The sequence below is a fragment of the Sinocyclocheilus rhinocerous genome, unplaced genomic scaffold, assembly GCF_001515625.1.
Source record: "Sinocyclocheilus rhinocerous isolate Xijiao unplaced genomic scaffold, SAMN03320098_v1.1 scaffold623, whole genome shotgun sequence".
In the NCBI taxonomy this organism is placed as follows: domain Eukaryota; kingdom Metazoa; phylum Chordata; class Actinopteri; order Cypriniformes; family Cyprinidae; genus Sinocyclocheilus; species Sinocyclocheilus rhinocerous.
Window position 1 is genome coordinate 1,825,646 of NW_015644631.1, and position 24,405 is coordinate 1,850,050.

The window sequence follows — 24,405 nt, forward strand, 5'->3', positions numbered from 1 at the left end:
TCTAATATTCTACATTTTTTCAGGATTTTTAAAAAATAGAAAGTTCAAAAGAACAGCATTTATTTAAAACAGAAATATTATGTAACATTATAAATACATTTACTGCCACTTTTGATCAATTTAATGCATCCTTAATCAATAAAATCATTCATTATATTTTTTATAATATCTATTAAAATTACCTATTATAAGTAAATATAGAGTACATTTTGATTTCATGTTGACTTCATTATTCATTGCTATCAAACTCTTTTGTTGTCAACCGATTCTGCGTGCATCAATTATTTTATATCACATAAATATCACACGATATAGAGGTTGACATGAGAAACATGACATGAGCAATGGTTTGTGGAAAGAGAGAGAGGAAGCGACAGTGAGAGGTCCAGACTAGTTGTGATTCAGTGCTGAATTTGTCACCCTGTAACTGATCCGTCTCAGACACATTCTGTGGCTCTGGCTCCAGCGCAGCTACAGAAGTCACCTTGAAGCTTGGTTTCCTGCACAGCTGCACTGAAATACACATGAAAACAATGCAGAGGCAATTTACCTGCACTATGACAGTCGTGATTATCCATAACACCTACTGTACACAAACGAGAATAAAGACATTAGAATCAGTCAACAACAGTTGTGCTGTAACTTTCAATAAGAATCCTGATCAATAGGTGCAATTACATTGTCTGATATCCCGGATGTTTGTGTACCTCAGAGAGCATTGCATTTTTAAAGAGCATTGTAGGTGTTTTTAGATATTGACTCGTGTATGGCGTGTTGAATTGACTGTGACTTAGAGGAGCTGTCCCTGAAGGACACACCATAAAGCAGATGGTCAGCAAAAATGCAGCGAGTCGGTGTGACACACACACACACACACACACACACACACACACAGCTGGGTATGAGGCAATGCTACAAAAACACCAGCACAAGCACACAAACTAATCACAGTGAGATGAAGAGAAAGGGGCAGAACCAGAGACATATACCTTCAAGTCCTGTTGGGAAGTTCCTACTCACAAGTTCAGAAGTGTTAACTAATAAAATTATGTATGTTCAATAGATTTTGGTCAAAAAATAGACACTTGGAGAATGTCATCTTTTTTTTTTCTCACTTTTTTTTTCTTCAAATAAATAAAAATCCCACCAAGATAAACTTTTAGTACTACAAAATGAAGATCAAAGGATGTGCATCAGGAGTTTAAATTATGTTTTATGTATTGTGGAAGCAATCCGTCCAATTTTTCATATTTGTTGCACTTTCTTGATATGTGAGGGTACGTTGAACTTGAATAACATTCAATTTCAGTAACTTCTTTTTACGTAAAGTTTATTAACATGAACTGGAAAATATAAAAAAAACCCTGTTATCATTCCATTCTTACATAACAACAGTCATTGCCGACATTGAAAATGATGTCACCATCCTTAGGCAATATTATATTACACTTATTAAATTCACAATTATTGAATTCATATCTATATAAAGAAACAAATAATTTATGGCTTTTACATCTATTACATCCATTGAGCCATCAGTTTGTGTTTTGTTTTCTTAAGTTTTTTTTTTAAGGTAACTTAACCAGAAGAGTCTAATACAAATACTTTTACTTTGTTATTCTATTTCAGATAAATGCTGTTCTTTTGAACATTTGATTAATTAGATAATATTGAAGACAATAATTAAGCAGCAAATCAGCTATTTAAAATTTGAAATATATTAAAATAGATTTTACATATTTCACAATATTACTGTATTTTTGAACCAACTTTAAACTTTTGAATGGTAGTGTACATCAATAGATTTGTGTTTTCCCCTCGTTTTTAATTTGATTATATCAAATTGTAATAATATTGCATGACTCGGAATTCAATAGTAAAGACATTTTTAAATCCCCATGGGAAAAAATAATGAATGAAAAAAAATATTTCTGGATTCAAGACAACTTAAAAAGTCATTAGACAACTCTGGGCAGTAATATCCATGTGCGCTCAACCTACACTTACAGAAAAAAGGTACAAGCTGTCCATGGGGCAGTATCTTTTCAAAAGATACACTTTTGTACCTTATTTAACCCTGAAGAGTGTACCTCAAAAGTACATTTTAGCACCTAAATGGTACATAATAGTACTTTTTGCAAGGGTATCACCCTAGTAGTGACAGATTTTGTACCATAAAACCTGAAGTCAGAAAGAGAGAAATAAGTTCAAAACGTTTAGTCCAGAGATGAATCAGACTTGAATTCCATGTGTGTGTTGAATGAATGGGAATTCAGAGTATGTGAGAAACCCTCTATAGACCAATCCAGAACAAGCAAGCACAGATGCAGGCACCGCAGCTGGCACACGGGACGCACTGCAGTTCACCCACTTAACCCACGCAGGAACTCTTAAAAACCATCTGCCAGATCAACCAGTGAGGGAAGCACAGAAAGTTAGATGCTCAATTAAAGCGGTGGGACTGCAAAGCAATCTGGAGTCAGTGAGACACAAGATCGGTTATTGATCAGTCAGCGGCCACAGGCCCAGATGGGATGGGCGCACCGACACTTTAAACTATTAACTTTCAAATGGTTTTACTCTGCAGTGCCTTTATCTCCAGTGAATGGAGAAATTTATTTTTTAAAAATCACATGGAAGTAAAGATTAAAATAGGTTAAAGGTGATAAAATATTGAATACCAAACTGTGAGATGTTAAAAGCGACCGGGGATATATTCAATTCAGCAGACCTGGAGGCAAACCAGTGCTGTCAATCAAAAAGCCATTTCAGAGTGTTCCATAAAAACAACAACACCAGAGCAGAAGTGTGGAGATCACTCTAGGACAAATACCTCAAGCTCCTGTAAATCATTACAGAGGAAACCTTACTTGGGCACAAAGAAGAGATACAGTAAAACTAAATATAAGATTGTGTATGTGTAAAAATGTTTCTTCAACCGCCAATATAGTTATAATAGTAAGTTTTTTCTTATCTTCAGCAAGGATGCATTAAATTACTTTTATATATTTACACTATTACTAAAAATACTTACTGAAAATATATAGTCAATTCCTTCATATATACACACACACACACACATCACTCTATTAATGCAAGTGGTTCGTCCATGGTTTGTTTCATTCTTGGTCTGAACAGGCTTTAAAGTCAACATGAAATGGCATTTGAATAATTAGTAATTAGTAAATATAGTAATTAGTATATATTTTCCAAGAAGCGGAAAACGCAGACGGAATCACGGAATCCAGTCATAAAAACTGAATTTACTGTATAAAGCGGAGTGTCACGGAATTTGTCAAATTTTGAATGAATTAATCAAAAGTAGGTTCGTCCATGGTTTGTTTCATTCTTGGTCTGAACAGGCTTTAAAGTCAACATGAAATGGCATTTGCAAACCATTTTACTTTCGTAATGTGACAGAAGCAGAAGCATGATATTGGTGACTTTATGCACCTGGAATTGACTGGGTAAGGACAATGCCGTGTTAAATACCACAATTCTAAATTGATTAGACTTGAATTGAAACTATCTGGCAATTTGTTTACTTTAAGTAACAGAACAATATGATTGAGGACATCAGTCAAAAAGTCTTTTTAGAGGCTGAGCAATTGAACATTTGTTTCTTTGGAGTAATGTTGAGTGATAAATCTTGTACAATAAAAACAAATATATACTATGAAGTAAATCTGGTCAATTTTGCTTTTATTTTTAACTCTGTCAAGTGTCCAATGAATAAAAGACCAAACACTGTATCCTGCTCCAGTTTTTCCTCTTAATCTGAATACTGGCCATCTAATCATTCGCATGAACCATGAACAAGAGCAAGAAAACCACTCAAAGGATCCTCAGAATGATGAAAGCTAAATATGAACACACTCACTAATGCAGGTTCTATCATCCAAGACATGCGGATATTGAATTTTCATTCAATTTGTGGCAAGACTGAAAATATACGACCTCCTTTTTTCATTTATTGCTGACTGAAGAGAAGCTCCTCAACCTGAATCCTCATAGAACCAATTACTCTTTTGAATTTTATGGCTCTTGTAATGATTGCCATTAGTTGGAGCGCACTGACCTTCAGTAAACAGACTGCTAAATGTGTTCTGCTTACACTAAACAGATCTGTTGCATTGGACTAGGCCATATAAAGAGATACTAATAGTGGACATCAGACCCGGCACAATCCCTCGTGCAGGGCAGCTGAGGTGGAGCGCTGACCTCAGCAGTGTCCGTATTGAGAGTCGACTTCTTTTATAAACGGCACTGATGTGTCAAAGCCACTGACAGGATTGGCCCTTCTGTTTTTTTCCCCCGAGCGGTCCGTCTATCCGTGTTTCCTGTCCCGTACAGACATACTGCAGAGTGACATCCTGACTCTATTTGGCTGGCCCTGCATAATTTAAAACCTCCTGTTCCCCTGCGAGAACCTTTACAGACATGCTGCAACCTTCCTTCAACGCTCGTCTCTACTCACGACTGCTTTGTTCCAAAACGCTGCACTCAAATGAGCATTTCTGTCCTAATGCCTGTGTCCTTGTTACGCTGGCTGTTTCAAGTGCATGTCAATAGTCAATCCATAACGTCACCTACAAGATGAGACAATCACATAGAACAGAAAATCACGTCAGCATCTTTCCTGCACTCTCTCTCTCTTTTGTTGGCATGCAGCTTTCCGTATGTGCATTACTCTGCCTGAACTTTCATCCACTGCTCTTCGCCTACAAAATCGATGGGACGTCATTTTTTAGTAGCTCTAAAGAGGTTGAGAGTAAATTGTGTGCGTGTGGGTTGGGGGCGTCCTGAATGAACAGTGGAATATTCACTACATTTAAAAAAATAATTTGCTTAATCAGTATTAAACAAACAGTGGAACATTCACTACATTAAAAAATTATTTGCCTAATCAGTATTTTGTTTTGTTTTCCAGTAAACAATAAACAGATATTAAAATAATTATTAAAAACAAAATGTATATTTTCTGAAAATGTTCTGTATATTTATTAATTGAATTTAAAAAATGTAATACAATACAGTATATATATATATATATATATACACACACACACACACACACACACATATAATTAAAAATCAAATAATTAGTAATTAGTAAATATAGTAATTAGTATATATTTTCCAAGAAGCGGAAAACGCAGACGGAATCACGGAATCCAGTCATAAAAACTGAATTTACTGTATAAAGCGGAGTGTCACGGAATTTGTCAAATTTTGAATGAATTAATCAAAAGTAGGTCATTATACTTAAATCAAATTGCGATATTGACTAGTATCTGTAAATATTAAGCCACAAAAAGACTATTTAAACATGAATTCTGCATGTTCTGCGTTTCTATGTATGAATGAATGGCGCAGACACGCTGTTTCGTTTACCACACACATACTGAAGCGCGTGATGCTCGCGGTGATTTTAGCGTCTGTCGTCTCACTAAATGAAGACACAAATACATGAACAACATCTCCAGAACTGCTCTGAGAGTCACTTAATGAGCATTTTACCCTTTGATTTGAGTAAAACTAGCGTCATATCACAGAACACAGAAATTTAAAGGTATTCACAGCAACCCCTCAAAATAAAAGTTTGGTTTAACTTGAAGAAATTGTGCCAGAAATATATTATTATTGTTCAGTAGAATGTACATACTACTAGTACTACTAATACTACTACTATTACTACTACTACAATATTTATTAAAACTTTATTTTTTAAGGAATAATCACACAACATTTGTTCCTTGTTTTAATGTTAATAGTAAATCCTCTTTGTTTGCCAAAAATAAGGTTTGTTTAATTTTCAATAATAAAAAGAAAAATGAAATTAATGTTTTATGCCTTCATTTGATAATCAGAAAAATTTAAGTACAAAAATTTCATAAGGCTAGTTTAAGAATAAATTTGATTGAATTAAGTTATTTTTATGCATTCAAATGATTAGACATGCTAAAACACAGAATTTGGTAACAATAAAACATATTGTGAGAAAAAACAAAACATTTCATAGGGCCCTAAGCATGTAGTTTTTGTTAAACTTTTAATAAATTGATGTGAAATTGTATAAGTTTCATGATTTTAATTAATTAGACATGCTTTTTGATTAATAAAAAATATTTTAACCATTAAAAAGGGGTCCAGAAAAAATGGAAAAAATAGAAATTGGAAAACAATAAAATGGAATTTGGGAAAAAATAAAATGGATTTCATAAGGCCCTATATCTATCATTAAAAATAATTAGAATAAAAATCTAAAAATTATTAAACAATTCAAATTCACTGAAATGACGCAAAACTGAACAAAATCTAAATTATACACACAAACACACACACAAATAACTAAAACTAAAATAAAAACTATTGAAACCTGTATAGATACATTAAACAGAAAATTAAGAAAAATTACAAAAACAATAACTACAAATTTAAATTTAAAATGAAAACACAAAATATAAAAACAAATTCAAAATATTAATAAAAACTATAATAGCATCATAATGATAGTAAAACATCCATTGCTTTAATCATAAATCGAACAAAATTGAATTTACCTCCATGCTGAAAACAAGACAAACGCAATATGTTAGTGACATTAATTCAAGACATATATTCTGAAATATGTTTGATTATTAAATACACCTTTGCTTCAAGTACAGTTGTTTTAATATAACTTATCTTATCTTAGATTTTTACTGAAAAACACTGCTTAAAAAAAGCAGTTGCAGTGTTTTGCAACCAGTCAGAATGAATGTGTGCTTTTCTTCTTTGCCTGTTGCAATCTAAGAGATTAATCTAATTAAAATCTGGCTCACATCTAACCATCTACCTGACGGGCATAGCATTAGGTTAGGGACTACAGCAGTATGATTTAGGAATTTTGGATAAACCCAAACAAGATCTGTCGATTTGCGGCAGAAGAGATATGAGTCAGACGTACCAGCTGCAAAGCGCTTCAAAGGCTCCAGATGAGATGTTTTATTCCTCCGGTCCCAAAGCCCCCAAAGACACGTGGAACAGCGCAGTGCTTCTCTAATGCTTGAGATGACCTTCAGAGGCCGTTCTAATATGATGAAACTTCAGGTCATATTTCAAAGGACGCTTTTGAGTATTGCAAACAGATTTGTGCCAAGTGACAGATGCTTGCATCAAAGCCCTTCCTGTAGATAAAATTTGGAAATGAATGCTTATTGTCAAATATATATTTGCACACTCGATATGAATGTCTAAATGTCATTACACAAACACATAATTAATAAATTGATCACATTTATAAAACAACAGCTAATACTTACAATATGTGTCTATATTGTCAAGCACAGAACATTTCTGTCAGTTGGTGTTGCAGGTCTGCAGGTGGAAGTATCTTGAGTGGCGTCTGTCACTTTGGCCTGTGCGGCTTCACTGGATAAACTCTCCTCATAAAGGTCTGGACTGGCAGGCAGGACTAGAGAACAATGCTGACATCAGCGCTGACTGACAGCATAATAGAGCTAAATGCTTAAACGCTATCATGCTTCCACTGGATTGGGTTTACAATGACAAATGATTGATGCAGAAATTCATGGTGCTTAAGACTCATTTTCCAGCTAAATGTCATCCCATATATACTGCCAAACAACAGCTCAAATTATGATTACTTACCATCGGCTACGTTCAGAATGGAACACTAGCTGACTACTTAATGAATAAATACTGCATGGTATATGCCGCCTACTCTTTTTTTTTAAATAGCATGAAGCAAGCGTTTTACGCTAACAAGTTGCTGTATAAAGACTATAAAATGATTATTAGATTTATCAAGCACATAAACTCACATTTTTGTGGTACTTTTAGTCATTAACTTAAATATCCACAGATCTTATTTTACTTATAAATCTGGAGGACTGTGTGCACAAAGTAGCATGATGTTAGCATGCAAAAATAGAAGACACGTGGAACAGCGCAGTGCTTCTCTAATGCTTGAGATGACCTTCAGAGGCCGTTCTAATAAAAGAAAAGAAAAAAAGACATAAAGAGCCTGCCAGGCCTTTGTGAGATGTCTAGGACAAGATCACTGTGACTTTAATTCTCTAAATGTCCCTCTACCTTCACCTGATCAGAATGACACCTGCCTTTGTTACCTGCCATGGCTTCAATTACTGCTCTTCCATGGAAAAATGAATTTCCCTATAGTGAGGCACATCCTCAGGAAACAGTGGCATCTGTGACCACATTATGTACTATAAAGAGTAAAATTTTATTTTAAATATTTTAGTTTTCATCAATGTCAGCCAATCTACAGGTCGCCATTCATCACCATTACATCGTAATCGGTTATACAAATCAACCTGAATTCCACTTAAATTTAGCTTTAAAAAATGTAACTATTAAAAAAAAGAAATGTATTATGCAGTTTTCTTTCCTAAAAATGAATTACGCATTTCCTATTTAAAATCAATCAATAAATAAAAATCCTACATTTATCCAACCACAAATGGCAATATTTGAGAATCAGTATCAAGATAGTATTATAGTTTTTATTAATATTTTAAATTAGTTTTTAATTTTATAATATTTATATTTTTTTGTTTTCATTTGAATTTAGGTTAAAGTTTTAGTAATTTTGTGTTTTGTCATTATTATTTTTTAAATATATCTATACAGTAGTTAATTATTTTTTCTTTCCGGTTTAGTTAGTAAGATAAACTAAATGAAAATGAGAATGTTGAAGTTTTTATATTTTATTTTCAGTTAACTTCTATTCTATTCTATTCTACTCTGCTGAGAAAACATCCAGATAGACACTGCTGAATACAGCTGATTTAACAGACGTATCATTTTCTGACCTGGTTCACCTCATTACATTTAAAATGGCCTGAAAGTATAAATCTGAATTTTGTGGTTTGAATGTGCTTTGTCAGACTTCTGCAAAATTTTCCAAACAGAACAACCTTGAATAATCACATGACCTGTTCCTTTCAACTTCCCTTGTTCTCTGCACATCTAATCCTGTTCTCACTTAGCATGTAACATGGCCTATTTTTCCTTTCATTAAAGGACAATTCCCTCAGGCTCGCTTAAGACTCATTTTCCAGCTAAATGTCATCCCATATATACTGCCAAACAACAGCTCAAATTATGATTACTTACCATCGGCTACGTTCAGAATGGAACACTAGCTGACTACTTAATGAATAAATACTGCATGGTATATGCCGCCTACTCTTTTTTTTTAAATAGCATGAAGCAAGCGTTTTACGCTAACAAGTTGCTGTATAAAGACTATAAAATGATTATTAGATTTATCAAGCACATAAACTCACATTTTTGTGGTACTTTTAGTCATTAACTTAAATATCCACAGATCTTATTTTACTTATAAATCTGGAGGACTGTGTGCACAAAGTAGCATGATGTTAGCATGCAAAAATAGCCTATGTGGGACTATGGATGTGTGAGATTTAGCTCAAAACTATGTGAAACTTGCTCTTCTTTGTATCATTTATACACCAAATCCAGGTTCAGAGCATTTCATCCTAATCAAGTCTGAAATGTGGATTTTTTTCCCCTCATACGTGCAGGTGAAATGTTAATACATAGATAGTTAAAAGTTATACAAACACACTTTATTTCACCTGGCATGTTTCACAAATGTCTGTGAGATTCATGTTCAGAGTTCACCTTTGATTTAGAGCTCTGATCAAAGCCGATCTGATCCGTATCTCATCTGTGTCAGGGCTTCGGGAGATGCAAAACGTCTCACTGCAAATAATGAAAAATAACACAAAGTTTGCACTTACAGCTATGAAGACACGAGCTGTATTATTTTTGGATATTTCAAATATATAAGTATCAACGTGAGGAGCATTCAGTGATATTAAGGTCTACCTAAAACAAACTCAATTCAAGTGCTAAAAATTGGCACACTGTAAATAGGTTGCTGTAAATTTTACAGTAACTTACTGGCAGCTGGATGCCAGTAAATTAAAAATACTGTATACACATTTTACAGTATCTTACTGTACATATTACAGTAAAATACTGTTCAAATTACAAAAATCAGTTACAGTGCAGGTAATAAAATTAGCGTAAATGTGAGCTATTTTTCAGAGCATAAATTTAATGAACCTTTAATGAGTGTAAGGAGCCTGTCAGAATAAAAGTGATAAATTACAAGGCTTCGTCAGTAATTACGTGAGCTTCTGTTGGGTCAGGGTTATGAATTCATGATGGATTGATCTGCTCTTAGTCCATCGTCACGATCCAGACTTTCTTGTTTCTGCCCTTGAATGGATGCAAATAGCAGAAACACAAGAGTAAGCAATTAAGAAGTGCATAAATAGATTAATTACAGTTTTTTACTGGTTGGAAAACTATCGTTTCGGTCCAGAGAATCCACTTTATGCTTGGTGTGTGAGCATGGAGAATGTTTTTACTCTGGTGTATGAAAAGCTGATTCACCTCATTCATTCACTCCAAAAGTCTTAATTATCTCTCTTAATTGGAGTCATCAAGCACCCTCAGGAAATCCCCCCTATGCTAGGTCATTCAGAAATAATCAGAGCTGCAACCCAATGTGGCCTGAACACCCACCCACCTGAGCATACAAAGCCATTTCAAAAGAAACAATGACTAATAATCACACGTCATTATATATTACTTTAACAAGGCTACAATCTTCAAGCACACACACATGCTAAACAGGTTAGAAGATTTTATAGAACAAATTTGTTGCATCATAAACAAACGTGATTGGGTAAAGGAGCACTTTAGAAAAGGCATCTATCTGGACTGGAAAAAGCTGGTTGAAGTTTCGGCTCTTCAGAATGGTCTGGTCCAGTGGGTTTTGGGTGGCCTTGGTATACCTGCAGGTTGAACCTCTTTCTTCTGCAGTTGACATTTACCATGTCATGACTCTTAAAAATTAAGGTTGTTTTCCATTTGACATTAGGTGCAGCAAAAAGCTCTGCATATGGTTCTTTGGAAATTATAAATAATTGTTACTGTTGCATTGCAGGTTATTGAGTTCTTGATTTTTAAGAGGACAAGTACATAGCTGGTTTTTCCAAATAATAAAATGCGTTTTGTGGAAATTTAAAAAGGTTTTTGTTGGCTTCCTCACAACAAAGTACAAAGTTGCTTTACAGAACCTTTACTTTCTACATTCCTATGAGGTGGAACGAGTTATCAATCTTCACCTGATCTGCTGAGATCATCAGAACTTTAAAGAATCTGCTGAAGACACACCGCTTACCTAATTCACAACCATAAACAAAGGCGCTCAATATAATAAATACACTTTCAACTACTTTATCTTACACTTGAAAATTGGTATAGTGTACTACAAATATGAAAAATGATGGGTCTTGTGAGAAATTTCTTGCAATGTTTATTAATTTGTGAGTCGCTTTGGGTAAAAGCACCTGCTAAATGATTAAATGTTTCTAAATCATTTGACCAGACCAGAGCAAACACTGTGACACACAGAGATGTCCAGATCTGTCTGTCCTGAACACAAATGAGGATATTCTTCATCCTCTGGGAGAAAAAGATTCTGAGGGGGAGAGATGAGAGAAGCTACAGTACATGGTTTATGCATTGTCCCAGTGTCTTTCTATTTAAAGTTTCCCTTGTAGAATCAAACCTGCAATCCTCCAGTGGCAGCAGTGACAGAGAGTGCTCATGTTACCTTGGGCTGCTCCAATCAAACAGGATTTGAAGTCCCAGCAGGTCCCTGCCACATTAAAACAGCATAAAAAACTAAGTGACTTTTGAGGGCAACATTTACCAACCTCGACAGAGAGTTGACGAGGCAATGACATCCCTGCATGCTTTGTTTAACTAGTTGAGCAAATAACAGACCAAGTCAAGTTCAAAATTCTGGATTAGAAAACTGTCAAACTCTGTCACAATTGGTCCCATTTACTTTCTTAATACACATTTGTTGTATTTTTGCACACGATTCGCAAACACACATTACTCTACAGATAAGTTCAGTCTTTATAATTAACTGCCTCACACAACTTTCCGTGTAGGGTGACGTCACTAAATCCTCCCGTCCATCCACCTGCAATAAAAAGAAGGGCTGAATTAGGAAGAGCATAGCCTCCCGCTATATAAAAATGTAGTAATAGTGAAACTATAATATGCTAGTAGTTGCTATGTTGCATTCAACCAACTTTTCCATTTAAAATATCCTCCCTCTTTTTCACCATTTAATATTATTTTACGCGTATATAGGGTATATGTCGAACATCACCTGCGCGAACCCGGAAAACAGGTCTCATTGCTTCCGCTTGTCGGAGAACGTGTTAACAGCCGTATTAAATAACAGCGATATCTATGGACTTTTAAGATAATCAGTTAAACTAGCTAGCTGTTTTTATTGTTGACGTTTTATTCAATTTTTATATCTAAATGCGAAAAGAATAAAAATAAACTTTTAGATATCAGTCCGCATACATGATGGACATTGGTTATGATCATCATTGGTATCTACTTTGAAGGCATCTTGAGTAAAACGGCTTCATATTTAACTAAGCATATGCAAAACGCTTGAACCGGAAGCGACGAGACCCGGTTAACAGAATACAGAAGTCTGTTGCGCATAACCCCTATTGAACCTGAATATAAGGTCTCAAAAACTTGATATTTTCACTCGACAACCCCACTAATCACCCGTGCAAACGTGCTCCAGATATTACCTGACTGTATACTGCCATCTGCCCTATGATTGAGGTTACTGTAGTTACAGGTCAGCAACAAATTTTCAGCAAAATCACATTGAATACCCTCCAAAAACAGCAAAATAATTATTTTTATTAAAAAAACAAAACAAAACCGGACATAATCCAGCAACAAATCATATTTCTAAAGTGGAACACAAGGTAGGGTGACCATACGTGCCATTTTCCCAGGACGCGTCCTGGGAAAATGGCACGTATGGTCACCCTACCTTGTGTTCCACTTTAGAAATATGATTTGTTCCTGGATTATGTCCGGTTTTGTTTTGTTTTTTTAATAAAAATAATTATTTTGCTGTTTTTGGAGGGTATTCAATGTGATTTTGCTGAAAATTTGTTGCTGACCTGTAACTACAGTAACCTCAATCATAGGGCAGATGGCAGTATACAGTCAGGTAATATCTGGAGCACGTTTGCACGGGTGATTAGTGGGGTTGTCGAGTGAAAATATCAAGTTTTTGAGACCTTATATTCAGGTTCAATAGGGGTTATGCGCAACAGACTTCTGTATTCTGTTAACCGGGCACCCTAACACAAGGGATAAAATGGAACTTGTTCAAAACTGAGTTATTTGCATCATTTTGAATTTTTTGGACTTCTCTCTCCGTTTAAACTAAGCTATTTGCAGAGTCAACCAATAAAACAGGAAACAAACACTGGGGACGTCAACGTGAAGCTTTGCTCTCTCATTCTCTCAAGTATTCGCACAGGCTTTCATCCAAATGTGAGAATTCGACACAAAATCCTAAACCCACTCCAGATCAGCTTGGAGATTAGTTCACAGATGTCTTATCACCATTTTGGACAATTTTTCTCTTCTCGTTCACTTTGAAAACATTCACTCTGTAAAACTTCAGTTCTTTTATGCTCTCCTGGATGTCTTCCAGCGCTCTGAAAATTCAAACGGACACAACATTATTCTGAGATTAGACAAAACAGCTCTTCTTTAGGCTTAAATATTTAAGGAGTACATCAAATGATCCATTGCTATGCTAAACGTGGCATTCAGTAATACAGTTGTGGAACACCTGTGTGATGTACACAGACCTGTGCGATGATTTTTTCTGTGGTGCGAGACTGTACTCCTCTGGGTACCATCGTCTAAGCAACAGAATGGAACAAAAGGAGAAAGTATTTTGACATCACCACCTTCTTCCTGTACTTTTGAAAACAGTCTCTCTAGTTCATGCTGAAGCACATCTGCATGCATTAATGTGGCAACAGCGGTCATTCTGTGATCTGATTACACCTAAATGGGGAACATACCTGGACAGCTCTTTAATGGTGCTCACGTCTATGATACGATAGTGCAGATGTCGCATGAACTGCGGCATGTACTTATCCAGAAACTTCTTATCAGCATGAACAGAGTTCCCTGTGGATGAAGAACCACACAAACACTCTGAGGCATAAAGAAGCATCTTTTTCTTTCAATTCTAAGTTCATATATCACAATTCAGACTTTTTTCCTGAACTTCAGAATAGTCTGAAATTATTCGAAATCTGAATAATACAAATGTGAGAATTAAAATAATCCTAATTACCTATTTTATATATTTATTTTGTGGCAGAAAAAAGGAATTGTGAGATGAAGTCAGAATTCAGAGAAAAAAAAGTGAAAACTGCGAGTCTATAAGAAATAAAGAATAAGAAAAAGTCATAATTGCGAGATGCAAACTCACAAATTCGAGTTTATATAACTTGCAATTCTGAAGGAAAAAAAGTCACATTTGTGACAAAGTCGGCATCACCTTTTTCAATTTTTTATTCCACAACAGAAAAAAAAAAGAATTGTGAGACAGTCAGAATTCTGAGAAAAAAAGTCACAACTGTGAGATGTAAACTGAGAATTCTGAGAAGAAAAAACATCAGAATAGTAAGATGTAAATGTGAGTTTATAACTCGCAATTATGAAGAAAAATTAAGATGTAAACTTTTTACATATATGAGGAAAAAAAGTCAGAATTGTGGCAGAAATAAGCTTCCATAATATTTTACACCTGCAACATGCAAAAGAAACAACCGCAGCTCGTCTGGTTAGTTACCTGCGAGAGGACACTGTCCGGGTGGCGTGTGCTGTCGGATGAAAGACAGGAATTCATACTCCGCCTGCTGGAGAGTGATGAGACTGTCCCTGACAGCCTGAGTCAACCCTGACTGGCACATCAAACAAGAACACAATCACACAACACACATCAAGCACAGACAGGCTCATTCACACAAACAGGAAACACTCAGCAGGTGCATCGATCTGTACTACTCACCTTCCCATGATGCTCTTTGCACCAGTCTGACATGCCATCAAGCAGCTTGCCTGGTTGGTTGATTATCAGATTTGGCCCCTAACAACAACAACAACCAACAATTTTCTAGCTTTAAAGCATTGCCGCATTTTTATTTGGGGTGAGATGTATACGACACATTACATGCAGGTGGTATTTGGGAGAGGTCATATATACATACATAGATACATATACATAGAAACAGACATGATAGGAATTACGCTAACATAATTGATCAGCTCTACTTTTGTACAGTATTTGTTGTTTTAAATGTGCTTTATAAATAAACTTAACTAAAAAGCAAATTATGTCAATTTATAGGTGTACACTAGTATGCAGATCGCCCTTAAAACTAGAAGACACTAAGTAAAGCCACAAACTCTAATTCCGACTGCATGGGACTTATGCTGTTTATGCAATGGAAAAAACCCCACCTCTGCAATGATGTTCAGATCAGAATCTGTAACGATGCAAGCCATCTCAATAATCTGGTCCTTCTCTATATCCAGCCCGGTCATCTGAAACAGGAAGTAGAGTGGCATTAATATGCAACACTGAAAACTTGTCAATCCTATAACTGCACGATCACTGAGGACTTCAGCCAATATGTATCTGTAAAAAGTTCCTGGATAAAAAATTCCTGCGTAGGGTGGAACCAAAACCAAAGACTATGTGCAAAAACTGGTCAGCTGGTCATCAGCTGCAGTGACGATTCTAAATCTTGTGCAAAGACGTTTTGACATGAACAGATTGTGCTGGATTTGCTATATAAGCAGATCGTTTATTTTGAATCTTTTGCATACTGTATATTTTAAAAACCCATGCAAATTCATTCAGCATTCAGCATAAAACCAGCTGTCAAACTCGATCATACAGGCGTCGTGTTTAGCCATGTAGGCCTAACGTTTCGTTGAATAAAAAAAAATCTTGATTATGACTAAAAGCGACTGAGTGAAATCTTATAAACAATATATAGTCTTGTTTTTTTGTGTTTATCTGCTGCTGTTTACCTCCAGATCTACCCAGACCATACGCTGCGCCAAGGACTGAGACATCTTCCTGCTGTGAGGTCGTCTTGACATCAAACCCTTGGCGAACACAGAGGTACATGGACTGAAGAGAGGGAAGTGTTGGGCTGTAAACACCGATAGGGGTGCTTTAACCCGCTGCGATAACACACAAACTCGAGTCAGGACTCTGAATGCAGAAACACACGCCACACTCCACATTTGTGCCCGCATACTGCCGTCTTCCGAACGAAAGTGTCGTAAATACCAGCGTGGCGCAACAGTGAAGGCAGGTCAGCGGCACATGTTGTTAAGTTAACACCATGGAAACAACAGAATACGCGCTTTCATTCAAATTTTTCAGTTAGAGCGGGCGCGGCCATTTCTAAATTTTATGTGCAATGCTTCCAGCTATTTTTAGCTGTACAAAACAGCTCGTTTTGCGGCTTGGAATTGCAAACTGGTGTGTCTTACTATATTATATTGAGGTATTATCTTAATTATGAACACAGTGGTTTGTAGTGCAAACGGTTTTACCATTTACTGCACTTTGTTATTCTTCTGGCTATTTCCCTACAGCGGCTCATGAACCGGAAGTCTTGCCCATTCACAGAAGCGTTGAAAAAGGTGGAGTATATATTTATTTATTTACATTTTGTAGAAATTATAATATGCAAGTGTGTGTTAATACATAAAGTAGTAGTAGTAATGTGTTTTTTATCCCTTCAGGTCTTTAAATCAATATAAAACATACATACTATATGAATTGTTTAAACATATGGTACATATAAACTGTATGTAAAATCACACTTTAAAAAATCTGTATCTGATTCCACATGGACAAAACATCCACTATTATTATTAGTATAGATGCAGTAACGCACGTCGGCCATGAGATGGCGCAGATGGACCATCACTGGAGATGAATACATACAGCAATATGGAAAATAAGGCACATCCCATACAGATGGGTAGCCTATATCATTTAATACCCTGAAATCCAAAAGTCTAAAGTTTAGGTTTAAATGGTCTAATTTAGTGTTTAATGAGCTTTTCTTTGACAAAATGTCTTCAGGCGGAGATATTGCTTCATATTTGCGCCCAGCCACACAGACTCTAATAATTAGGCTTAATGTTCGTCTTAATGCTCGGTGTGCATCATTTGGCGTGTAATACAGTTTTCACATTCAAATCAAGCGACATCGATGTCTACCGAGCCTGTCGTGGATATGAGATCTCAATTCTAACCATAGACTGATTCTAACACTAATAGCCAAACAGGACCGTAAACATCATATTTCAGCTCTGACACAGATAAGAATTTAATGGCTTGGAGTCACCCTGTGAAGTAGGCCTAATCTGTGATAAAAGGGAGCGGCCTCATTCAGACCAGAGTCTGACGGGAAATAGATAGATAGCGCGAGGGAGAGAATTAGGCTGGAGATGATGTCTTTCCCCTTCTCTCTCTGATGGCTGTAGTCTAATAAAGGCAGGAGAATAATTAGCAGAGTCGTACAGATGCAACGCTGCTGATGGCCTCCCTCGCCGTCTGATGGCACTAGAGTAATGCGGCATGGGAAAGGCCTCATGATGCGAAGACAGGCTTCATTATTCCTCTCGCTCAGTTTCTTTCTCGCGCAAACGCGCACGCACAAATTCAAACAAGCGAACTGAAAAAACAAATGATGAAACAGAAGGTAACCTGAGTTCAGGGCAAGATAGCCCCGCCACCCCCTTATTATCGACTTCTTCTTCTGTTATTCAATTGCAGAGCATTAATGTCCTGGAAGTAAGGCACTCACATTTCAACGGGCAAACACCTCTTTGAATATCTCAAATAGATGTTAAAGAGATTTGCACTATTATTGAGCCTCTTGTAAGTGGGAGGAATATTTTTGGCCGACAAAACACAAGTGATTCTGAAGGCTACGAGGCTTTTGCGCACTTCTGGAAGTTTATTTTGTGAGTCAATTTCTTGAAATTTCCATCGAGTGAGGTTGGTTTAGCCCTCACATTGCATTGTGGATCAGTTTAAATGCATTTGCAAGACCCAAAATAAAAACTGGATGTGTTTTATGTCATGTCAGTTTCTCAACTACCCACTAATGGTATTTACAGTATATACATGCATTTGGCAGACACCTTTAATCGAAAGAAAGTGCATTTAATTGGGAATTGAAGCCATGATCTTGACGTTGTGAGTGCCATTCTCTGTTCTGTAGTAATATTTCAAATCCGTTTTTATATTTTTGCATTTTCATTTTAGTTTACGTTTTAGTAATTGTGTTATGTGTTTTTGTCATTTTTAATAGTTTTTAAAAATATATATTTCTATATAGTTATTAATATTTAGGTTATTTAGTATATCAAGTTAAACTAAATAAAAATAGTTCAGCAACAAGCTGAATTAATTTTTTTTTAATAGTTTTAGTTTAGTTTTAGTTTTGGTTATCTATAATAACCCTGATTGTTTGAGCTTTTTCCATACGTCCTTTGTTTATAATGTTAAAGTAAAAAAAAAAAAAAAGTTTAACAAAATAAATATTGTTTAATATTAATAATTTGTGAAAAATTGAAAAATTACATTCCCATATTAATTTTTTTCAATGTGTGAATGTGTATCAGTGTTAAAAATGTATTGTTTATCCTGTTTGTTTGTTTTTATAGTGTGATTTTTGGTGAATTGTACTAAATCTAATTAGACCTCCATAAAAATCGTACCCAGAATTTGAACCTGATACAAGAGTTTGCACTCGGCAGATGCTTTTATCCAAAGCCAATTACAGTACATTGCATTCAAGATATACATTTAATCAGTTCTTGCTTTCCCTGGGAATTGGAACCCATGACCTTGGCATTGTTAGCGCCATGCTTTTCTGTTTGATGATACAGGAAGGAGTTAGATGTACATTAGATTAGTGTACGCTTGATGAAAAATGCAAATGTTAGCAGCGTTGGCGTTTTAAAAAGGGCCACGCGGGTCGTGCTAAAAAAACGACCCTTCGTGTCCGACATCCTGGAAGATGTTTGGGGTTGAGCCATGTCATTACACAGGGGCTCAAAGTGATAATCCAGCAAATGGATTTAAGCTCTTGAAAGCTACTAGTGCATGTCCTAATGCATCCGTCACTTCTGAACTCTCGCCAGATAAGAGGAAGGAAAGCGTTGGCTGCAGCCATAAAGTGGACAGACTAATGCAGGCCGGGCGTCTGATATCATCCACAGCACAGAACAGCTCACCCACAAACTGCCACTGTCACGAACAGCCACCGCATATATCAAAACGATGGAGACATTTATTTCAAAAGCATATCTTTCCTTCTGGATAAATGCCTGAAGTTCCCAGTTCCAAACTTTTTGGCTGGGTCTCTGTTGACCCGGATGATTTGGCCACAACTTATTTCTAAAATCGGAAAATCGACAGGTTGAAGTCTGAAGTGCTTTCCACTCCAAAGAATACAAGGTGCAAGGTCACAGGAACCCATTAAAACTGTAAAAAACAATCCCAAATGATTGATTTTCAGAGTCGGCTGTGTGCACCTTACTGTAAGGTGTAATTACGGTGTGTTTGCGTTCAGAGCCGAGTGCTACATGGAGGGTGGATGTGTCATGTAATGTTTTTAAGGTGATTTGTTGATCTTTTATCTTTAAAGGATTTTTTGCAGGGAGGCTGTTTATGGTGTTTCAAATGCTAGTTCAGCTCTTCGTTGACACTTGAAGGGATAGTTAAAAAAAATGCACTACATTACACAACAGCTTTGTGTGAGGAAAATAACCACATACGGTCATACGGGTTTGCAATGATGTGAGTAAAGGATGACAAAATTTTCATTTTTAGGTGAATCTATCCCTTTAATGAGGCTTTTTGAATCAGTCCTTTCCTCCCTAAAACCTCTGGTCCTTAAAATCGTGATTTTCTCAGTGCAGTAATGGCATATATATGTAATTGTTCTGATCGGTTGTCAAGCTATCTGTGTTCACACTGTGGGCCAGTGTTTCTTGCACTGCTTTTCATGAGCAGTGCTCCCCCCCCCCACTGAAGCTTCAGTGCCTAAAAATCATATTTTACCTGAGCTGTCTGCATTGAATGTGATGCAATAATAAGACGTCTACTGCAAAATAATGGCTAGAAGCATATTTCTAATGAGTTCCATTTGCAGGCTGTACAAGTGAACAAAAATACAAAGCGACCAGTGTGGTCCAATTCAAGAACAAATGACTCTTATGAGTCAGTATTTTATGGTGTGTGTGTGTGTGTGTGTGTATATATATATATATATATATATATATATATATATGTGGTATGTGTATATACGAAGCGATAAAGACATACGTTCCATAATATGATTCAAATCACATATGTGACCCTTGACCACAAAACCAGTCATAGGTTTCAATTTTTCGAAATTGAGATTTATACATCACCTGAAAGCTGAATAGAAGAATCGATTATTTTGACCCATACAATGTTTTGTTGGCTATTGTTACAAATATACCCCTGCTACTGGTTTTGTGGTCCAGGGTCACATATAGCTAATAAAAAAAATCAGTTTTTAAAAAAAGAAGGAAAAAAAAGAGAAAGAAATTAGAGTTAAGACTAACATTTTTGACAAGAAAACATGATTGTTTTAAACTAATAAGTGAGAGTCATTCCTATCATAGGCCTATAGTTTGCAGCTGGTAAAAAGTAACTGCGGTAATGTTTCACTTTTTAATAAATATATGCCATGGACAAGTTTAAGGGGAATCACTCATGGCCATGGAACTGGAAAGTGGAACTTTAAACAGTGTTTGCATTGAACACAATAACCTGTGATGATCATTTAGTACAGTTGCTCACAAGCACTCATCATAGTCTGACAAACTGAATCAATCACTTCACTGTCTTAGAAGAGCAAAAATAAAACTATATCAAGTGCTAAAAGTAAAAAGACTTTTTAAACCCTCTGAAAAGAATCATTCAAAGCTGTTTTCTATTCAGAGGGAGTGAATCTTATATGTGCTGGCAATCAAAAAAAATAAAAAGTGTTGTCTAAGCTGAGACAGGGAGAGAGATCAAGAGATCATGTTTTTTTTTTTTTTAAAGCTTGCCAACACAAAGCCTGAAGGTCAAATCAAGCTTGGCGTCTAATCACTCAACCGGTGGCCGTCTGCTGTGATTGGTGCCCCCGAGGTGAGGGCAGGGCCTTTCATGAAATCCCAAATACCAGAGCAGAATTATTTGTTTAGTTTATCCGGATGCCACCTGAATGAAAATGAGCACTTCTGATTGGAGGAGAATTGCTTGAAGGGAAAACCAAATGCACTTAACTCAGAAGCCACACTTACATAAACCTTCACTGCGATATGCATATTTACATGTTAGAGACGTGTTTTTGACATTGATGAGACATCGGTGTTGTTTTGGAGAATAAACCTTTCCTCACAGCCGTGTGGGTGTAACAGTCATCATGAAAACAGTAGGTTGATAGATGGTAGATGCAGGTTTATGTTGCTCATCTTCACCTGTGCGAGTGTCTGGGGTTTCCTGGGAAACGTGGAAATCCAATCTGATAAATTGTTTAGTGGCCTATGTGAAACCTGTCACTGCAGAAATACTGAAAGAAGATGCTTTAAAGACAGCTTTGCTACATGACTCATGATTATTTCATACCGTAACATGGTCTAGGGCCATTCTGAGCATTGCTTAATACCCCAAACATCATATTCTAGGGTGTTTAAGTCAGTAGAAATCAATGGTACCATTGACCGAACAACCTGATCTTTTTGATCTTTTGCTTTATGTACTCCAGCATCTTCTACATTTTCCATTAGAGAACCTGGGGAAGAACTATCAAAATGTGGTGTGCCTAAGAAATGTTGCCTTCAGCTTCCTTATAGCTTGGAAAAATAACAATATATAAGGAATCTGGGCTTGCAGAACTCCACAGAACATTTGAAATTCATTAAATTCTATAAATCTGTTGCATGTTTGTTTATTATGCAATATATTTATGTAGTGAATAGTTCTTAAAATAACCACTTTTTTTAGTATAAAGATCTAAAGATGTTTTCACTATAAAGAACCTTTAGATATATACACACACAGGAAAGACACACACACACACAGACACACTTTTTCAGCTACCAATAACACTATATTGCTCTCAGCTCTATTTATTTAATCATATTTAAATCAATTTAACATAATTTCACAAAATTTCCCCCAAATCAGCACAAAAATGACTAATAATGCTCTGCAAATTAAGCAGCCATCTAGCAGACACATTTATCCAAACTGACATGCAGCACATGTATTGCAGGAACAGTCGCCTTGGAAAAAGGTGTTTTATAACACCTTTTTATAATATATGGAGAAAGCTAGCTGTTAGTGGTCACATTAATTTGCAGTTTTTCATATGGCACAGGAATTATGCAAAGTGCCTTGCTCAAAGGCTCATGATGGCTCACTCCATATGAGGCTCGAACAAACAACCTTCCAGTTGCCAGTCCTGATCTGTAGCCACATCATGGTGGAACATATGGCCAGAAGTCCTATAATCCATTTTGATGCACAATTAAACCCATGTTTAACCCAACAGTGCGACCATGACCACTGAACAAACAGACTCTCTTGGCTTGCACTGACACACACACACACACACACACACACTGACCCGGAGCACATACATTCACACGGAGACAAAATCTGGATTAGCTTTTGGAGAAACAAACACAAGTTACAGAAACACAACATGTATGTGAATGAATCATTCTTTTGAAATGGTTCTTTTGAATGATTGAATTGAACTGATTCAAATGACTTGATTGTAAGTACATTTACATGAGAGGTTAAACTGTGAGGCTGATGAATCAAATACAATCAGAAACTCAAGATTTATCAATCTTTGTTATATAAAAAAGAAGAGCATGTAAATGACTCCCTAAATGAATCATCCAAACAAACCCAAGTGAAAATGTCTCTAGTCAGCAGTTTGTAGCCTTGGAAACCCATTTGATTCATTCTGCACTTCCAGACATCTGATTAGAAATTAATTTGAAATCGACTTATGACTTTTCCACACTGTTTTAGAAATGCTGAAGAACTTTTGCCACTGCACAACCAATCTTTAGCATTAGACGCCAGCGGCCCAGGTAATTTCCTTTTCAAAGAATTCTGTTTCAATCCAAGAGTACATCTGTGCAGACAATGAGGAAATTCTTTCACCTCAGTCCATTAAAAAAATATAAGCCATGAACACAGCACTCATTCCTAGAAGCACTGCTCTCACCCCAGCTTTTAAAAGCTAAACCTTCATTTTAAAAGGCCTCATACCCTTTACTTTAATTAAAACCCAAAGGCACAGAAGAACAGCACCTAAATCAATGGGGAATTTAAAAGGTTGAACCTTTTTATTTAGAAGATTTTTAAAAGTCAGCGTGATAGAGGATCTTTCTGAGATTTGATGCTCTGTTTTCATCATGTCGGGGAAATGCCATTCTTTTATCTGCATAGTCATTGACATCTCTGTTTCAGTCTGACGATTTCCAAATGAATCCATGTAAATCCCTCAACTGAAATGAAACTGTAAAACACGCTCATGAGGAACTGGAAGAACACAGCTTTGTATGCCGCCAGCGTGCGGGTCGACCCGTGCCGGCATTTTCCAAATGTCAATAAGCACACAGTGATTTATCTTTAAGTCTAGTTGCAAAGTGCCCCGTGTCAATAACAGCTGTTGATGGAGCGTCTGCTCGTATGCTTTCTCAATGGCTGATAATTTATGTAGAACATAAAATACACAAACAGACCACAGCTGATCTGTGGGTCAGCAGAACCACAGGCCGTGTCAAAGATGTAATTGAGACCTTTAAAATTGATGTCTCATATATTTCTCCATATATAAGGCCAGTGAATTTTATAAGCCACCATATTTCTCTGCATTTGCATTGATTGTAATTTTATAATTTATCCAGCTGGAACGATTGATCGTATTTTTACATGTCTGCATAGGACCTATGTCATAGTCCGACTCTGACATACACCTCTCCAAAAAGTAACTTCTGATGAAAGTGGTGAGGCTGATTACGAATGATGGCGAAACTAAGCTTTTCGAAACTCGGATTCACCAAATGATTTGCTGTTTCAAACTGCTCAAAACATTGCAGGCTAGAGCAACACATGCTGGTCTAAACAATGCAACAAAAACTCAGTCCATGTATATTACACAAATATTTTCTCAAATAATTTAATACTGCCAAGTATGAATGTTCTGTAAAATTAGTATTCTTTTATTAATGTGTAGTGATTGTTTTGTGTTAACAATGAAATCTCCACAACACAACAAAATATCCACAATGCAACAGAAACAAGGCACAACACAACGAAATTAGCACAAACCA

At 36.1% G+C, this 24,405-nt stretch overlaps 1 protein-coding gene across 1 annotated transcript; it reads right to left on the reverse strand.

Annotated features, from left to right (window-relative positions):
* Window positions 1-13,341: 13,341 nt before the first annotated feature.
* Window positions 13,342-16,299, reverse strand: LOC107758615 (oligoribonuclease, mitochondrial-like). Its single transcript, XM_016576385.1, has 7 exons — window positions 16,027-16,299; window positions 15,451-15,534; window positions 14,999-15,076; window positions 14,780-14,891; window positions 14,001-14,109; window positions 13,782-13,835; window positions 13,342-13,625 (listed from the first exon to the last, which is right to left on the reverse strand). The coding sequence occupies exons 1-7, from the start codon at window positions 16,255-16,257 to the stop codon at window positions 13,508-13,510; spliced, it is 786 nt and encodes a 261-aa protein (XP_016431871.1). The 5' UTR covers window positions 16,258-16,299; the 3' UTR covers window positions 13,342-13,507.
* Between the last annotated feature and the right edge of the window lie 8,106 nt (window positions 16,300-24,405).

Excerpts from the sequence above, each read along its gene's own strand:
- LOC107758615 (XM_016576385.1), bottom strand. The coding sequence starts at position 16,257 with ATGCGGGCACAAATGTGGAGTGTGGCGTGTGTTTCTGCATTCAGAGTC. Across the intron at positions 14,110-14,779 it reads CGGACAGTGTCCTCTCGCAG|GGAACTCTGTTCATGCTGAT; the intron begins GTAACTAACCAG and ends CTTCATCCACAG. Across the intron at positions 13,836-14,000 it reads ACCATTAAAGAGCTGTCCAG|ACGATGGTACCCAGAGGAGT; the intron begins GTATGTTCCCCA and ends TCTGTTGCTTAG.